The sequence below is a fragment of the Lampris incognitus genome, chromosome 14, assembly GCF_029633865.1.
Source record: "Lampris incognitus isolate fLamInc1 chromosome 14, fLamInc1.hap2, whole genome shotgun sequence".
In the NCBI taxonomy this organism is placed as follows: Eukaryota; Metazoa; Chordata; class Actinopteri; order Lampriformes; family Lampridae; genus Lampris; species Lampris incognitus.
Window position 1 is genome coordinate 33,861,610 of NC_079224.1, and position 17,263 is coordinate 33,878,872.

The 17,263-nt window shown below is 42.2% G+C and overlaps 1 protein-coding gene across 1 annotated transcript in view; it reads right to left on the minus strand.

Moving 5' to 3' along the window:
- Positions 1–17,263, minus strand: part of tesk2 (testis associated actin remodelling kinase 2) — a 63,993-nt gene that overhangs the window by 7,180 nt on the left and 39,550 nt on the right. Inside the window, exons 7-11 of the mRNA XM_056292976.1 lie at positions 13,469–13,551; positions 7,872–7,956; positions 7,650–7,733; positions 4,567–4,653; positions 1,984–2,113 (exon numbers count right to left, since the gene is read on the minus strand). Coding sequence (XP_056148951.1) covers positions 1,984–2,113; positions 4,567–4,653; positions 7,650–7,733; positions 7,872–7,956; positions 13,469–13,551 — 469 coding nt within the window. The remainder of the gene's footprint in view (positions 1–1,983; positions 2,114–4,566; positions 4,654–7,649; positions 7,734–7,871; positions 7,957–13,468; positions 13,552–17,263) is intronic.

Consider the following 17,263-nt stretch of genomic DNA (forward strand, 5'->3'; position numbering starts at 1 on the left):
ACATCACGGTCGACAGCCGCCTACAGCACGAGAAGGTTGGAAGTAATCACAGATCCAGTCCATATTTTTTGGACAAAATTATCAAAAGGAGCTCCTTCCATGAAGTCAACACAGTCCAGTTTAAGAAAAAGATTTCATATAACTGCAGCCTCCAGATATTGGAACCTATATTTTGCCTCTTCAGATATAACATTTTTTTAGCTAGCGAGCATATAATGCTGAAAGAGGAAAAACACTTGTCGTCACTAATATAAACAAGGCCTGAGCTATACAACTAGACTGGCTTCTCCTTCTATAGGGCAGGTCTGATGATAGGGAGTTTCTGTGTTGGTCAAAACAAAAGCAAAGCCGCATCCTGACTCCTTGACGAGTAGATTGGCGGGCAGTTCTCCTTTGGACCAAATTAGAAGTGGACCCTGGGCCCGGAGGGATCAAGTATCTCAGAATAGGAATGTTGATCATCTGAGAGCAGTTTTCCTCTGAAGTCATTTTGAAGTTTAGCCGGGGATCATGGGTCAGTGCTCCTATAATTTGCTGAATGACTGGTCGATTTTCATCTTTTCATCTGGGTCAAGGTGCGCTGCCACCGATTATGTTTTCATCTGTTATGGTGCTCCGACACCAGATTTTGTTAAGTATGCTAGTCTGTCACTATCTTGGCCTTACTATTATGACTCCTCTTCCATAGCGCGGCAGTCTGTTTTACTAGTAATTATTTCTTTTAGGTGTCAACTGTGCAGTGCATTTCACTGTTGCTGGTCATTTTAAAGCTGCATCCTCTCATTTCTTTCATTGGCTACTGCCATGACATTATGTTACATCTGATTGTGATGGACAGGCCGGGGCCGCTTTGACCATCTTGGATTGGGGTCCGGCCCTGACTCGTTATGCCTGTGATAGTCCACAAACCACTGGGTGATGTCACAGTATCTACGTCCGTTATTTTATACAATCTAAGCTATTGTAGTATAATAAAATATCTGCTGCTTCAAACAGGAATTTAAAAATAGACTTTAGGTTGCAGTAACGTCACTTAACGTTACCTAAAGTACATTTCTAATAACAGTAGGCCTAAAAATTAAAGTAAGCCTACACCACTTTAAGCCTTCTGGTGATTTTGGAGGCAGATTTTTGTAGCTGAGGTGGTGCCATTCAGTATCATGGAAATAAGCAAAAACTAAACTATAATTTTTTTGGGAGGGGGATTTTCTCCCCCCCTTTTTTCTCCCCAATTGTATCTGGCCAATTACTCCACTCTTCCGAGCCGTCCCGGTCGCTACTTCACCCCCTCTGCTGATTCGGGGAGGGCTGCAGACTACCATATGCCTCCTCTGATACATATGGAGTCGCCAACTGCTTCTTTTCACCTGACAGAGAGGAGTTTCCCCAGGGGGACTTAGCACATGGGAGGATCACGCTATTCCCTCCAGGTCCCCCTTCCCCTTCCCCCCGAACAGGCACCCCGACCGACCAGAGGAGGGGCCAGTGCAGCAACCAGGACACATACCCACATCCGGCTTCCCACCCGCAGACATGGCCAATTGTGTCTGTAGGGACACCCAACCAAGCCAGAGGTAGGCAACATGCGGATTCGAACCGCCGATCTCCGTGTTGGTAGGCAACAGAATAGACCACCACGCCACCCAGACGCCCCCTAAATTAACATTTTAACATTACATTTTCCTTAATTATCTTGGTTTTACTTTTTTTTTAAATTCCCGGTAAATTGAAGATCTAAAATGGTTACTTAAAGCTGACCGTTTGATAATAACCAGATTATTTAAACAGCATTTGTATAGGAATGACTGTCCAGAGACTTTTGATAAGTATAAGCAGTTGAGCACTCTAACTATGATCACCATTCAGCGGTTTCCACTGTACCATTTGTGTACTGTATGTGTGTCAAGAAATAATTTCTGTGTGAGTGTTTATCTCTCTACCAATGTGTGTGTTTGCATGTAACCAGTGCAGAGTGTTTGTTACTTTTAGGTGTTGACTTCTTGTCCTGGTCCCCACTAAGAGCCGCTCGATTGCACTCCACCTCGAGTCGGGCCAGGATCTCTTCCAGCCGGCTCACAATGTCTGGGAAGGACGGACGCAGTTTCGGATCCATCTGGTGGAAAGACGAATTAGAGTGTTGAAGGATGACAACTGAGAGATTGTACTGCTGACACTTGTAGCTACACATAGCGGTGATGCAGAGAGCAGCAGGAAATACAACCATCAGGTCCAATCTCAGCTTTCCTCTGTAAAGGATGTGATAGGGAAAACATTCACACGAAAAGCAGGAAGTGGCTCTTTTAAATAGCTACTGAGGATATAACTCATCAGTGAAGAGAAGAGGAAAATGGTTATCTTAATTGGAATTTATGAAGCCTGAAATTCTTGGGGGGGGGGGGATGAGATTAGAAGAGAAGGAGAGACACAGGAGTTACCAAGGAGGAAAAGAGAGAGCTCAGGCAGACAGGAAAATGACAAACGGGTGGAATGAGAAGAGTGGGGTGAGGAAGGAGGGATAGAATAGAGGGAGGGGCAGCTACAGCAGGAGAAGAGAAGAGAGGAGGGGGAATGCTAAAGGAGGGAGCGGTGGGGTGAGAAGAAGGGAGAAAGAGTAGAGGAGGTGGATGAGGGGTAGAACGGAGACGGGAGATTAAAGGGAGGGAGGGATGAGGAGCAACAGAACAGATGAGAAGGAGCTGGAGGAAGTAGATAGAGCGATACAGGATCAACACAATCAGCAGGGTGTTCAATAAAGCGTATTATCTTGCTTCTCCTGGATGTGGTATTCATCCTTCTCTACACACCAACTTCATACAGTCTGAAATAACAATTATCAATTACTCAACAAATCCAACGGTTATGAGCTGACCTGATGTTCTGCAGATTCCAAGACAACTATATTAGCAAACCAGATTTATTTCTAATTATTATTTAATAATAAATAATGTAATTAAACTGTAATGAAAAATAGTCACAATTGCCTTATTGAAATCATTAAGTTTAACTTAATGATTAACACTAGAATGACCAGGATTTCACTCCTACCTAAAACGACCATGGGCGGTCAACATGACGACCAGTTTTTAAACTCTATATTCTGTCAAGATAAATACCCAGTTGAGATATTAATGCATCGCATATGTTAGTATGTCTGTTAGGAAACGACTGACACCAAAATAAAAATTTTAACAACTACAACACTATTTTTAACAATTTAAACTTCAGCGAGACATGGTCGAACTTGAATAGCAAAATTGAAGTGAAAATATTACCTGAAAAACAGAACGGGAAACACTTTTTGCTAATCTAACAAATGTAACAAGGCCTATAAAACGTGAAATGTAAAAAAAGAACTGAAAATAAATATTGAAACAGTCCCAAACAACGACAGGAACTTTAAAACTACTAGAACGACGCCCATGGTTTTTAAACTCTGTATTCTGTCAAGATAAATACACAGTTGAGATATTAACGCATTGTATGTGTTAGTATGTCTGTTAAGAAATTACTGACACCAAAATTAACATTTTAACAACTATTTTAAACATTTTTTTGAATAGCTGCTGCCCAACACCTGTAAATACTGCAACGCCTCGGTGGTAGTCAGTTTAGACTATTTCTCTGTACTGGAGAATGCTAGTGTGTTTCTAGGACACAGCAAGGAACTTCACGAAGGAAATGATGTGATCAACACACGTCATAAATAGTGACATGACGTGCAAATTACAAGCCGTCTTTTTGACCGCTTTTTGGTCGTTTTAGGTAGCTCTTATCATTTGTGTGAAATTGATCTAAAACTAATTTTAATGCAAATATATGCAATTCTAGGAGCATTCAGGGAGCAGCAGGTCTGTATCTTTTTTTTCCACAAAGTTATTAACCTGAAAATCCAAAACCGTCAAAATGACGGCCTTGGTCGTTCTAGTGTTAAATTCAATCCCATTTCATCAACTGGCCAATCTCACAGCAAATTTATCTTTGGGTATTGAGTTTACCAACCCACAGATCCAGCTCTGCTCAAAGACCCCCCGGGTAGCAAGATAAACTAGATTATTCAACTAATCAGATTATCTCTGCTTCTACACAAAGTTCATTTAAGGAATAACTATTAAAAAGGAAGAATCTCAATCAGAGGACAAAGGCATTACATCTGGTGTTCTCAACGTGGAAAACACCATGAAATAATATGACTTAAAATATGATCATCACTTGCCAACTTGACTGACTGAAAACAATCAGGGCAAGAGATTCAGGCCAAGTTTTGAAGGGACAACCATGTGCTAAATACAAATGATAATTTATGTCAGAGTAATACTTTCTATAAAAAAGAATGCCTTTCATCAAAAGTTGAAAGAGGGCTGACTGAAAGTGACAGATGAACTGAGTCAGAATACCGATGGATTATTTACCCTCAAGTCAACTGGCCGAAGGATGAAACGATGGGCAAATGGGAGCAATTGCAGTCCACTCAAATCACAACTTTATTTCGCTAACATCATTACTGTATTTCTGATGAGACTAAATGATAGAGACGGACACATTTGATAAGGGGTGGGGTAGACTCACATTGCAGCAGTTAAAGGCCAGCTGGAGGAAGTCTGGGGGACAATCTCCAACCATGTGCTGGAACGCATGGTAGTCCAGGCCAAAGTTCTACGAGAGAGAGAGTGAGAGAGAGCGAGAGAGAGAGAGAGAGAGAGAGAGAGAGAGAGAGAGAGAGAGAGAGAGAGAGAGAGAGAGAGAGAGAGAGAGAGAGAGAGAGAGAGAGAGAGAGAGAGAGAGAGAGAGAGAGAGAGAGAGAGAGAGAGAGAGAGAAAAGACAGCAGATGTGTGACATAACCCCTTTGCCAAAGCCAGCTTCTTGTCAGACAAATCCCTCTGACATGGTCCTCCTGATTGCTGTGCTCTCATGTTTGGCAAACAGTTATGGAGCATTATTAAGGGCCAATAGCACCCCTGCCAGAACAAACACTGACTTGGCCCCTGCAAGTCTCAGGGCTTGCATGCAGTACTATGCAGTCTAAGGGCTCAGTGTACTCTTTTGATGCAAGGATAGTTAATATAGGACAGTAGGAACACATTTTGCATTCTGTGGGTATTTAGAGACAAATCATTTGGCCTGTTTCTTTCTGTCCCTCCATGAGTGACCTAAATTACATGAGTTGGAATTTGACCTCAAACGGCTATAGCCATCTGACATTCAAATTAATAAGGGCAATGAAGTCAAGTTATCCAACACAATATCTTTGTACTCTCACATTTATGGGGCTGACATATCATTAAGCCATAAATAGAAGTGTACAATTGGTCATAAGATTATTGAGAAAATCAAAGCTATAAATCTAACCTATGTCAGGCTGAAATGAATTAAAACTTCTGCAAATGCATATGCTTTCAGATTCAAGATTCAATACTTTATTGCCATACAACTTAGTTGTTGGGAATTTGCCTCAGTGTGCTCATGACAGAACAACAATCACAGCGTAAAACACAACTAAATAAATAAATAACACACATAACCCCCACCCTACAAAACATTATGTACATACATCCATGGATGTAAACTCTAATGCAAAATAAGAGTAAAATACCAGGTGCTTAAAAATAAAGTAAATTACAAAACAACATTTCCGCTTCCAGCGTGGGAAGATGGCAGCATAAATTCACGTTTGCAGCGGCCTCACCCAGTACTGTCCATGCAGTGTCTCTGTCCACGTCTGTGTTTAAGTTTTGTCTTATTTTGATGGCTGGGAGAGCTGGCGCTGGATCAGTTGGGAGAGCTTGGTCTGCTGTGTCTTGTGGGCCCAGGGATCATGGCCTTGCCTGGAGCTACGACCAAGGAGATAACACCAAGGGCAGTCTGACAGGACTCGGAAGTGGAGCAGGCTAAGCTAACTGCTAGCCCGGGCAGACCAGCAGTAACGATAACACCGAGGGTGGTCTGGCGGCAGCCTCGCTTGGCATTGACTGTGGTGTTTTTGGTGTCATCGTGTGGAGTGCGGGGAGGTGTGTCGAGGGTGTCTGGCTGGGGAGCTGGTGTTGGATCAGCTGGGGGAGCCTGGTTTGTTGTGTTCGATGGGCCCAAGGACCACAGCCTTAGCCTGGAGCTGTGCCCAAGGAGGAAGCACCAAGGGCGGTCTGACAGGACGCAGAAGCGGGGCAGGCTAAGCTAACTGCTAGCTTATACAGACTGGCAGTTCCGACAGTCATCCTGGCTAGCGTTCGTTCCTTGGACAGTGATTTTTATTTATTTATTTTTTGTTTAGTTTGGATATATGAGTTAGTTTAGATATATGTGTTAGTTAGTATGTGTGTTCTTGAAGTTCTTGTAGTTTTTGGAAATGTGTTTTTGTCTTTGTGTTGCATTGCTGTGGCCTGGGGGAAACAATATTTTGTGTACTTCCGTACATGAAATGAAATAACAAATTAAGTGTTGCTGATTCCTGACAATAAAATACAGCGGTAGTTAGTGCTTTGCTTTCGTAAAGTGCTGATGCAGACAGAATTGGGAGCGATTTAGTAATTGGATGGTTCTACAGTAAGTGCTGTTGAGGAAACAAAATGTCTTAGTTTTGATGGCCCTGAGTCTTTTTCCTGAGGGAAGAGTTATTAAGAGGGGGTTGGCAGGGTGTGTGGAATCCTGTAGTATTTTTAGACCTTTACGCTGAACGCGGGTCTCGAAGATATCAGAGATGTGGGTAAGTTTGCTGCTGCTGATTTTTGAGACAGAGGAAACAATTCTGCTCAGCTACTTCCACTGCTGAACTGTGGGGTTGCCACACCACACAGATATAGAAAAGGTGAGAACACTTTCTACCGCAGCTCTGTAGAACTGCAGCATCTCCTTTCTAGACACACCAAACATTTTGAGCTGTAGCAGGGAAAGAGTCTTTGAATAGCTTTTTTTAATGATGCAGATCAAGTTGTCATCCCATTTCAGAGAGGAGGGGATTGTTGTTCCTAGAAACTTAAAGCTGTCTACTCTTTCCACCTCCTGACCATTGATGGTCAGTGGCAGCAGAGCCTTCCTATCTCTCTGAAAGTCGACCACAAACTCTAGTTTTGGAGACGTTCAGCTCCAAGTTGTTGAGAGAGCACCCGTCAATCAGATAAAAGACCTAATTTCTGTAGGCTGATTCATTGTCACATGAGATCCGCCCCACCACTGTTGTGTCATCAGCAGGAGAGGTGACAGTACACAACCTTGAAGGGGTTTTATGTACCGGGTTTTAGAGAGCCTGTTGTTAATTTTGACTACCTGTGTTCTCTGCTGTAGAAAGTCAAAAATCCAATGATATAAAGAGTGATTGACTCCTAGTTGCAATATCTTATCAAAAAGCTCTTATCAAAAGAGATTTCACAGCTATTAATCTACAGGAAAAAAAAAAGCCTGGAGTGTGACTTTAATACGTCTCTGGTATTACTAGATGAGTGGTGGAAATGTCATGTAATGTGAATGTGGTGGGTTTTATAGGATTGATGGCCCCAAGGGAAACCAGAGATCAACCTGTGTACAAGCCACACACGCACACACATGTGCGCACACACACACACACACACACACACACACACACACACACACACACACACACACACAGCAGTTCTTGGTTACAGGGTAGGTCTGTGGTAAAGAGGGGATGATCACTCACCTCTGTGCGGGGAAGGAAGTCAGGGTCAGCCTGGATCCTAGCAATGATCTCACACAGGATTATACCGTAGGAAAATATATCTGCCTGAAAACAGATAGACACACAAGATACACACATGCATATTCCTTGTCTTTATATAAACTGAGCACATTCCTGTTTGTCACAACTTGTTATTAACAATTGAAAAGGTGAAAGGTAAGGTATCTGGGTGGAGGACCTTACCTTCTCATTGTAGGGTTCATCCCTCAGCACCTCCGGGGCCATCCAGAATGGAGAACCCACCACTGCCAGCTTCTCTCCCTCAGCACTACCAACACACACACACACACACACACACACACACACGCACGCACGCACGCACGTTAGGTTAGCGATTTGCAGAATCATCTCTGATCATTATAATGATTAACGCTCTGAGTTTCCATGCCAGAAGTCAATTTAAGTCAACTTGGATAATAATTCTCTCCTAAGAGAAGGCCTTTGGCCTTTTAAAATGCCGCACAAATATTTGTGCAGATCTGAATACAGGCCTTCACTTAGTAGAAACAGATCTGCTGATCTTGTCTGATCTATTTGGATTCAAATTAGGTAGAGTTGGTACATCTCAATCTGTTTTGTACTGAAAAAACAGCAGTGGGTTTCCTAATGGCTATCACATTTACAAATCATTTTAGGCTAAGTAGCTTTGGCGGTTCTTTTGGCAAATCTTAACAGATTAGAATGGGATTACAAGAGCAACTTTGTTCATGCCTTTTCCCAAAATCATCACCAGCATGCACACATGCACGAGATGAGGTAAATCACCATTTGCTACAGCACTGTTGGCTGTACTTTTGAGGACCTTTTTGAAGGTATTTAAAAAAAGACTTATAGTTGGTCACTCTATTGTGGTATGACTAGAAAAACTTCTTGATATTAACACACCACAAATGCACTTTTGATTATCAACTACTCTTTGGAACGTGGTATCCTCACAAATGTGTTTAATACTGCAATCAGGCCTTGATATATATCCTGCCCTTAGTAGCTACCGCTCCATTTTCAATCTAACATTTCTGAGGAAATCTTTACAGAAGGTAGTGTTTAAACTGTTAGGTAAACGCCTTTCTGCGAACAGTGTCCTGGGGGAAATTCCTATCAGGCTGTGTTGGCATAATGTTGGGATAATGTTATATTAGTTGCTTAAGTCACCCGAGAGCCCATCTTGTTTTTCAGAAACTATTAAGGCAGACAAAAAGAAAATCGAGGTTGCGGCTTTTACCCACTAAGTTGTGGAACGTTCCATCTCAACACTCCATCTCCTGCTCAATAAGTGTTAGCAAGGCGTGCTCAGTCGACATTTATAAATTACAACATACCTTTTAAATCCAACCCATAACAAATACAAATTAACAACACATGACAGTACAAATCCATGTGCTAGATGATGACTTTCTTGTCTGCTGCTCTGGATAAAAGTGTCTTCTAAATAAGTGAAATGTAAAATGTAAATGTAACAAGCGGGATCTTTTTAGCTCATAACTTGGACCCAGTGACAGCAGCACAGTGCCCACCCAATGAAGTCCATCTACAGGTGACACAGGCTGATGTTAGCAAAAGTTTTAAAAGGGTTACGGCTCATAAACCTGCTTTGGCATCCCTTCCTGTGTCCTCAAGGCATGATACACTCAGCTATCTCGGGTTTTTACTGACATTTTTAACCCGTCCGCCATTGTGTGTGGTTCCACTGTGTTTTAAGAAAACCACCATTGTGCCTGTACCTAAGAAAACACCTGTCTCCCTGTCCTTAATGATTACTGACATGTTGCTTTGACCTCTGTTACCATGAAGTACCTGGAAAGATTGGTTATATTGTGGCAGACACTAGGGGCTATGCCTCTCACCCAGCAGGGCTGTGAGCTGGGGGCGTGGTTTACGTTCCCGGGCTCTCTGGTGCAAGGTTGTTCCCGTTTCAGTTTGGTTTTGGAGTTGAGGAATAAAGTTCAAACTCGCCTTCGTCTCCTGTGTTTTTCCTCATCCTGCCACAATATCATATATAAAATGTATCATTCCTGTTACCCTTGACCCATTACAGTTTAACTACTGTTCCAACAGATCTGTAGATGAAGCTATCTCACTTTCTAGTACACCTTAAAAAGAAAAATACCTGCCTGTATGTTGTTTATTGATTACAGCTCTGCTTTTAATACAAGTGTACCATCAAAACTGGTGTTGAAAGTCAGAGGTCTTGCTCTGGGCAACTCTATCTGCAATTGGCTATTTGATTTTCTGACAGGCAGCCTTTCCTGACAGGCAGGCCCCAGACTGTGAGAATAGGTAAAACATACTCATCTACATTAGTTCTTAGGACCGGCGCACCACAGGGCTGCTGTCTCAGTGCCCTATTGTACAGTCTGTTTACACACGACTGTGTTGCCAAATATGACAATAACAGCATCACTAAATTCGCAGATGACACCTTAGTGATAGGACCAATAAGCAATGGCAATGAGAGGATCTATAGGAGGGAAGTGGGAGATATAATCATATAGTGCCATGATAACAACCTCTCTCTAAATTAGGGTTGCCAACTTTTTCACTCCCAAATAAAGGATAAAAGGTGACGTGCCGCGGCGGTGTGGGTATGGTGTTGTGTGAATATACAGTGTATTGTTTTAAGCCATATGTCATAATGATAGCTAATCTCTTACAGTCAAACTAAAGATCAATACACAACTCTCATGCCTTGGTAACATACAGTAGGTTTAATAATAGCTTGTTAATTTACAGCAGGTACCTTTAACACAGTCCTTTATTTGAACCATTACCTATTACCTTTACTATTAGTCTAAGTCAAAACACTTGTGACTCTTACACTGTAGGTTAGAAAAAGTTATCCCCTTCTTGTTAATCCTACAAGTTACAAACTAGAAGTAACAATAGCTTCTGTATGCTGTAGTTTTGCAGAAGAATCGAACAGCCGAGATTCACAGAAGGTGCACCCTCTGTGTACACAAACAGTGTTGGGGAATGAATGCTTCATAGTCTTACTCACTAAAACTATAAATAAGTTGGAAATCACAACTTGGACCCTCACAACAACAACAACAAAAATTAATGCAAAAGAGGAAGAGAGGGGCATGCCTCTGCTCACCAAGTCTACTTTTTCCATGGATATTTTTTACTGCTCTTGACCAATTCAAGCAGTCTTTTGTCCTTTTGTGCAGCCAGAGAAATGTCCTTACATGACAAGTCTCAGTTCACAGATATTTGAAGTTCATTTTTGATCAGCTCTGTGCTGCACTTGTTTCTTGAGTCTGACCATTTAATGGTCATCAGAGAGAAAATCCTCTCTACAAAGGCATTTGAACCTGGCACACTGAGGACAAATAACACAATCCTGAACATGTTGATCAAGTTGGCTTTCCCTGTGTTTTGGAAAACTGCCACCCAATTCTCATTGGTGGATTTTGTGGTATCCTGTCTGGCTTTCTGTATTTCCTCCCTGCTAGCATAAAACTCTTCATAGAGTTGGTCCATACTGACTTGTCTCTGACATTTTGAGGGCAGCCACCACCGGCTCCAGGTCAGTGAAGGAGAGCTCCTCATGTAGGCTGATTGGTTTCAGTTTCATCATTACATTTTCTGATGAGAAATGAAACCACTTGTCAGTGTATGCAATAACAGAGTCCTAGAACTTCAGAAAGTCCTTTTGCTGCTTTGAGCTTTGTGCTGAGACTTGTTTGTCCATCAGCTGCTTGGTCTGGTATCCAAAAAAAGCTGTCTCGTTTCTACTGAAGCATCTTCACTTTGAATTTTCCCACCTCCTCGTAAACATCTGTGATGCAGAGCGCTGTTTTCTCCAGCATTCTCACGAGTGTATCAAAAACACACCCCACATTGTGGAAAAAGCACAGATAAATCTCAGCAGCTCCAGTTTTTTCTTCGTCCTCAAAACTCCTCTTCAGTGCCACAGGACAGGTCTCCCCAAGGGACCTGAAGTATGAGGTGAGAGCTGTCCAGCTCTGCAGGAGACAATCAACAGCTGGATGAAGAGACAGCCATCGCGTGCAAACATGATGCAGAATTTCACACCTCTCAATGCAACAAAGGCAAAAAATGCACGCAGTTCCTCTCTTCTGGAAGCAGATACTGAGAAGTGGAAGTAGATCTTTAAAATGAGTGACTCAATATCCCCTGACAGCTGATCACCGGCGTGCTTGCAGGTGTTATGAGCCATGTGAGCCGGACAATTAGCTTTCAGAATGCGACTGTTGGCACTGCTCAGTAACTGGTAAATGGAGTGGTGTTTTCCAAAGTTGACACATTGGCATCAACTGCTGCATAGGCTGTGATGTGTTTCATATCCGGTTGATACTTTTCCAGACAGTTCATCCGAGCTTGATGTATACCATTTGCAGTTTCATCACTGGCCTCATAAAAGTCAAGTAACTTGCACTACACTCCATCAGACACAGTAAAATATCTCACGCACACTGGAAACATTTTTCTATTTCCCTTGTTTGAGGCATCGGTGGCAACCGAGTAAAACACAGGCTCACCTTCAGTCGGGGACAGATCATCCAGAATATCCCACACAGTCTTTGGTCCTAAAACGTTCTTTGTGATCATCTAAGCTTTCGTTCTTCCCAAGTGCATCTTCTTCACAACATTTGGGTCATGAAACAATGCACCGTTGAGCTTAACAGGACAGTCGGTGCTGTTGTAGCTGAGTCCATGTTTAACAGTATGATACACATATGAGGCTTCATTTGCCGCAATTTTGTAATTTTCCACCACGAAGAATGCACCGACATTGCTTGCACCTTTAGCTAGTGTAGCCTTCTTGTGCATTTCTGTGGAAGCATGCTGAGTCAGGTCATTCTCACCTCCATGGCCAACTGAAAATTCCCTGCGGCATAAAGTACAGAAGGCTTTTGTTGAGTCACTGCTGACGGGCTTAACTCACGTCTTTTTTTTTTTTACTTCCCGTTGCTTATTGTAGCTACACAGGCTTCTTTTTTGCAGGTTTATCCATATATTCAGGTTAATCCATACTTCCACATGCCAAACCGACTGAACAGCAACCAGACATTGCTGGAACTTTTTCTGTTTTTGAAGGAATTGGTGCATTTACTGTACATATACAACCGATGCGCGTGAGGGGGGCTGTGATTGGATGATGACAGGTGATAACTCTCACCTGCCATAATCAGCATTGCTGCTACTGCTGTTGTATAAGATTTGATACTACCGTGAGAGTGCCCTCTAGTGGTTAGAGTAGAGCAGCAGTCAATAAACGGGACAAGGGAGGTCACGTATGGGACAAGGGAGGTCACATATGGGTCAAATCAATTTGCCCCAATATAAGGGACATGCCGACTAATACAGGACAGTTGGCAACCCTGCTCTAAATGTCAGTAAGACAAAAGAAATCACTGTTGGCATTAGAAAGATTAACACATTCCTATTTCCATCCATGGGTCATCTGTTGAAATTGTGGACAGTTTAGATTTCTCGGTTTACACATCACAGACACCTTCACATGGTCTCTCAACACCAATTGAATCCTGAAGAAGGCACCGCAGAGACTGTATTTTCTGAGGCGTCTCCTCCCAAAAAAAAGAAAAAAGAACAGAAAAACTCTTCCGATCACACGTCACCCAAATTTGACGTGAAAAAGCAACTTTAAAGGATCAGACTGTATAAATTAACAACCTCAGTAAATATTGTAATTATAAAAGGTAGAAAAAAAGAGTCTTCTCCATATTGTACTCATGATTTAAACTGTCCTGGGATTGGATCTCAGATTTGCAGAGCAGCAGAGAACAGCCACTTACTCATTAGTGGGAATCTTCTCTGCCAGGCCAAAGTCTCCTACCACTGCTGTATAGCCAAGCTCGTCACACTTAATGAGGCAGTTCTGTTGGACAGAAAAAGAAGAAATATTATTGTCAAAACACAAGAACTTTCAGATAAGGAAATTGAGATATTGGAGGGCCTGGTATTCATAATCGTTGCTGTGTGACTTTTTATTTGCTAAGCAATATCAACTAAAATGCTGGTTGGCCTTGGACTTTGCGTGGCAACATGCCTTTATGGCATATTTTATGAGAAAACAATGGAAATTGTGCTGAATGACTCAACTAAATACATCCCCACGATGCTCTTCCCTACTGTGAAGATTACGCTATAAACCTACTACAGATATCTATTACTATGCTATTCATTTTCATTGCATTGCATAATCTTGTCGTACACGCAATATCCACACAACCCACTTAACATCTTATAGCCTCAAGAGGTACATCTATGTTCTATAATGATCATTTCAATTTAATGGTTGCCATGAACCTACTACTAAAGGCAGGAGGAAATGCAATGTAGAGGGCCAAAAGTGGCTGACGGAATAAGACATCCGGCCTGCAGAGGATTCATGGATGATATAACTGTGATGACTCCATTGATCCAGGGAACATGGTGGCTCCTAAGCTCGCTAGAGAATATGGCTACATGGTCTCGGATGCAATTCAACCCAGCTAAAGCTAGGAAAGTATCCTGAAATGAAAGCTGACAAAAAACATCTTTATTATTCAAGGGGCTGAGATTCCAGTGATTCAAGAACAAGGAATCCGGTGCCTTGGGAAAAATTGTGACAGCACCCTGAAGGACAGCGACAACGAAACCATGGCTCAACTAAACATCTGGCTCAAGATAACTGACAACAACCAGCTGCTTGGAAGGTTTAAGGTGTGGTGCTTCCAGTATGGCATCATACCCAGAATGCAATGGCCATTCCTACTATTTGACTTCCCCATGGCTCAAGTGGAAACAATGGAGAGACTGTGCAGCAAATTCTTGCAAAGATGACTGGGTGTCCCTCCAACTTTCAGTGCAGTCAACCTGTACAGCAAGACCTCCAAGCTCCACTTACCAGTCTCACCAGTGGTGGAAGAATTCAAAGCCACCAAGGCAAGAGCAGTCAGCACACTGCTATTGTCTGAGGATGAGAAAGTCAGACATGCTAAAAAGACCATTAAGTGTGGCAGAAAGTGGATGCCTCGGGAAGCAGTGAGGAAAGCAGAAACATACTGGAAACATCAGGAGATCATTGGGGTAGTCTGTCAAGGATGGCTAGGACTACAATGAAACTACAATGCCAAGAGATGGAGTAAGGCCAATGCCAAAGGGAAGAGAGAACTAGTGGTACAGAGGGTCCAAGAGCCAGCGGAAGAAGACTGCCGCAAAAAAAGTGGTAGGGCTCGCCTGCCAGGGACAGTGGATGCAGTGGGACCAGGCACTCGAATGATCGTTGTCCTGGAAGGAACTCTGGGGTACCGACCAAGTTGACCTTCCTACTGCGTGCTGTGGCTGACCTCTTGCTAACTCCAAATAATCTAAAATTCTGGCGCAAAGAAGACGATCCATCCTGCAAGCAGTGTGGAGCAACCCTTTGCACTCTGAATCACATCTTGACTGGATGTCCCAAAGCACTGAGAGAAGGCTGATACAAGTGGAGGCATGACAAGGTCCTTACAGAAAATGCCAAATGGATGGGCCTGCAGAGGGTCAAAGCCAATAAACACCAGGCATTTCCACCCCAACTTGTCAATTTCCAAAGGGAAGGAGATAAGGCCCCTTGGGCAAGAACAACTGTCAAGAACCCATGTTCCATTTTGCATCAAGCTTCTGACTGGGAGATGTAAGTGGACCTGAAGAAGAGACTTGTCTTTCCGGAAGAGGTGGCAGTAACCTCACTCTGACCAGACATGGTACTTCTATCCAGGAGCACAAAAACTATCTTAGTAGCCGAACTCACAGTGGCCTGGGAGGACAGGCTAGCCATCTCTCACCAACAGAAGAAAGCCAAGTACCAGGATTTGATCAATGAAGCTCGCTTCAAAGGATGGTGCACAACCTTATTTCCCATCGAAGTCGGCAGCCATGGTTTCCTAGCAACATCAGTGCGCTATTTCCTACAGAAGATGGGTTTGGAACCAAAACAACTGAGGCAAGCCATTGGGGAGATAGCCATGGCAGCTGAGACCAGCTCAAGATGGTTGTGGTTGATGAGAGCCTACAGTTGGAACCCTTCTGCAGTTGAAGGCTAATTTGGTCTTTGCTGCCCCACTCAGGCACGGCGTACAGGCTAAGGGGTGAAACGCTTGTGACCCTGAGATACCTGCTGAAGATGCAGAAGGGTTCACCACAATGCGACTGCGCCGACTACATTGCCACCAAGGAATACCATCAAGAGGAGTACTTTGCAACATCTTAAGTAGCTCCTGCAGTTTCTATTTGTAGCAAAGCCTCTCTGATGTTTATTTCACTAATACATCTTGTTTATTCTGGCATAACAACTTGAAAAAAAACTGGCCTCATAACATTACTGAAAGAGTTTATAAGTTGAACAATAATAAGTCTTCTGCCTATTGTATGTCATCAACCATCTTCATACCATATGTTAGTAAGTATATGAGGAGCAAAAACAAAAGAAAAACAAATACCAAAAAAAAAACAACCTCCAAAAACAAAAATATAATTTCTTTAGTTTTACAATATGTAATTTGGAAGTGGATCAGGAGATATTATAAACCGTGAAAAAAAGATATATGTGTGCGTGTGTGTGTGTGTGTGTATATATATATATATATATACATATATATACATATACACACACACACACACGTATATCTTTTTGGCACCGCCAATTTTGTTTATTATGACTGTGATGCTCATATATATAGATAGATAGATAGATAGATAGATAGATAGATAGATAGATAGATAGATAGATAGATAGATAGATAGATAGATAGATAGATAGATAGATAGATAGATAGATAGATAGATAGATAGATAGACAGATAGATAGACAGATAACTCGATGGCCCATCACAATTGAAATCTGAGTAATAAGCATGGAGCTTCATAGATAACATGTACAAGGTGGCAGTACCACACAACACCGGGTGTCAACTATAAACTCTGTGTCTGCTTGCTCCTCTGTCCTTTTTTTGAGACCAGAGCCAAGCAGATCACTGGACAGATGGCAAGAGCAAAGGAACATCAATTTCACTGATATCACTGTAGTTTGATTTTATCTTTTTAAAGACAAATAGGAAAAGATTTCATTTCTATATCTTTGGTAAATATTTGAATTTCTTTTCATTTCTTTTGGTTGATGTTGCTTTAGGTATCACCAAAATTGACTGCACACCAGCACACGTTGACATGGATGGTAAACTATTGAACCTATGAAAATAACAAAACAAACAAAAACAAGATAACATTTTTAAAAAAAAGAAAGACCGAAACTCAGAATCAAATGAAAACAGACTGTTTTCAGTCCCAGAAACAGTTGTTCCTAGGCCCACATGGCTCTGGGTCAACTTGGAATCCTGGAAATGTCTTGAGAGATTATCACATCTGATAATCAGTGTTCTCTATAGGTTAGCAGGGAAACTGAACTGATCTCTGGAAAGTGGTATTACTGGTAAGACCCGAGAAGAAACCCCCAGGTACTCCTACACTCTTCCCCTTAACACATTTCAGTTCAAAGCAAATCAGCTCATAACACAGGTGTCCTACTTAAAACAGCCTCTCTCCAGTTTTGTCATTTCCATCGCTTGACA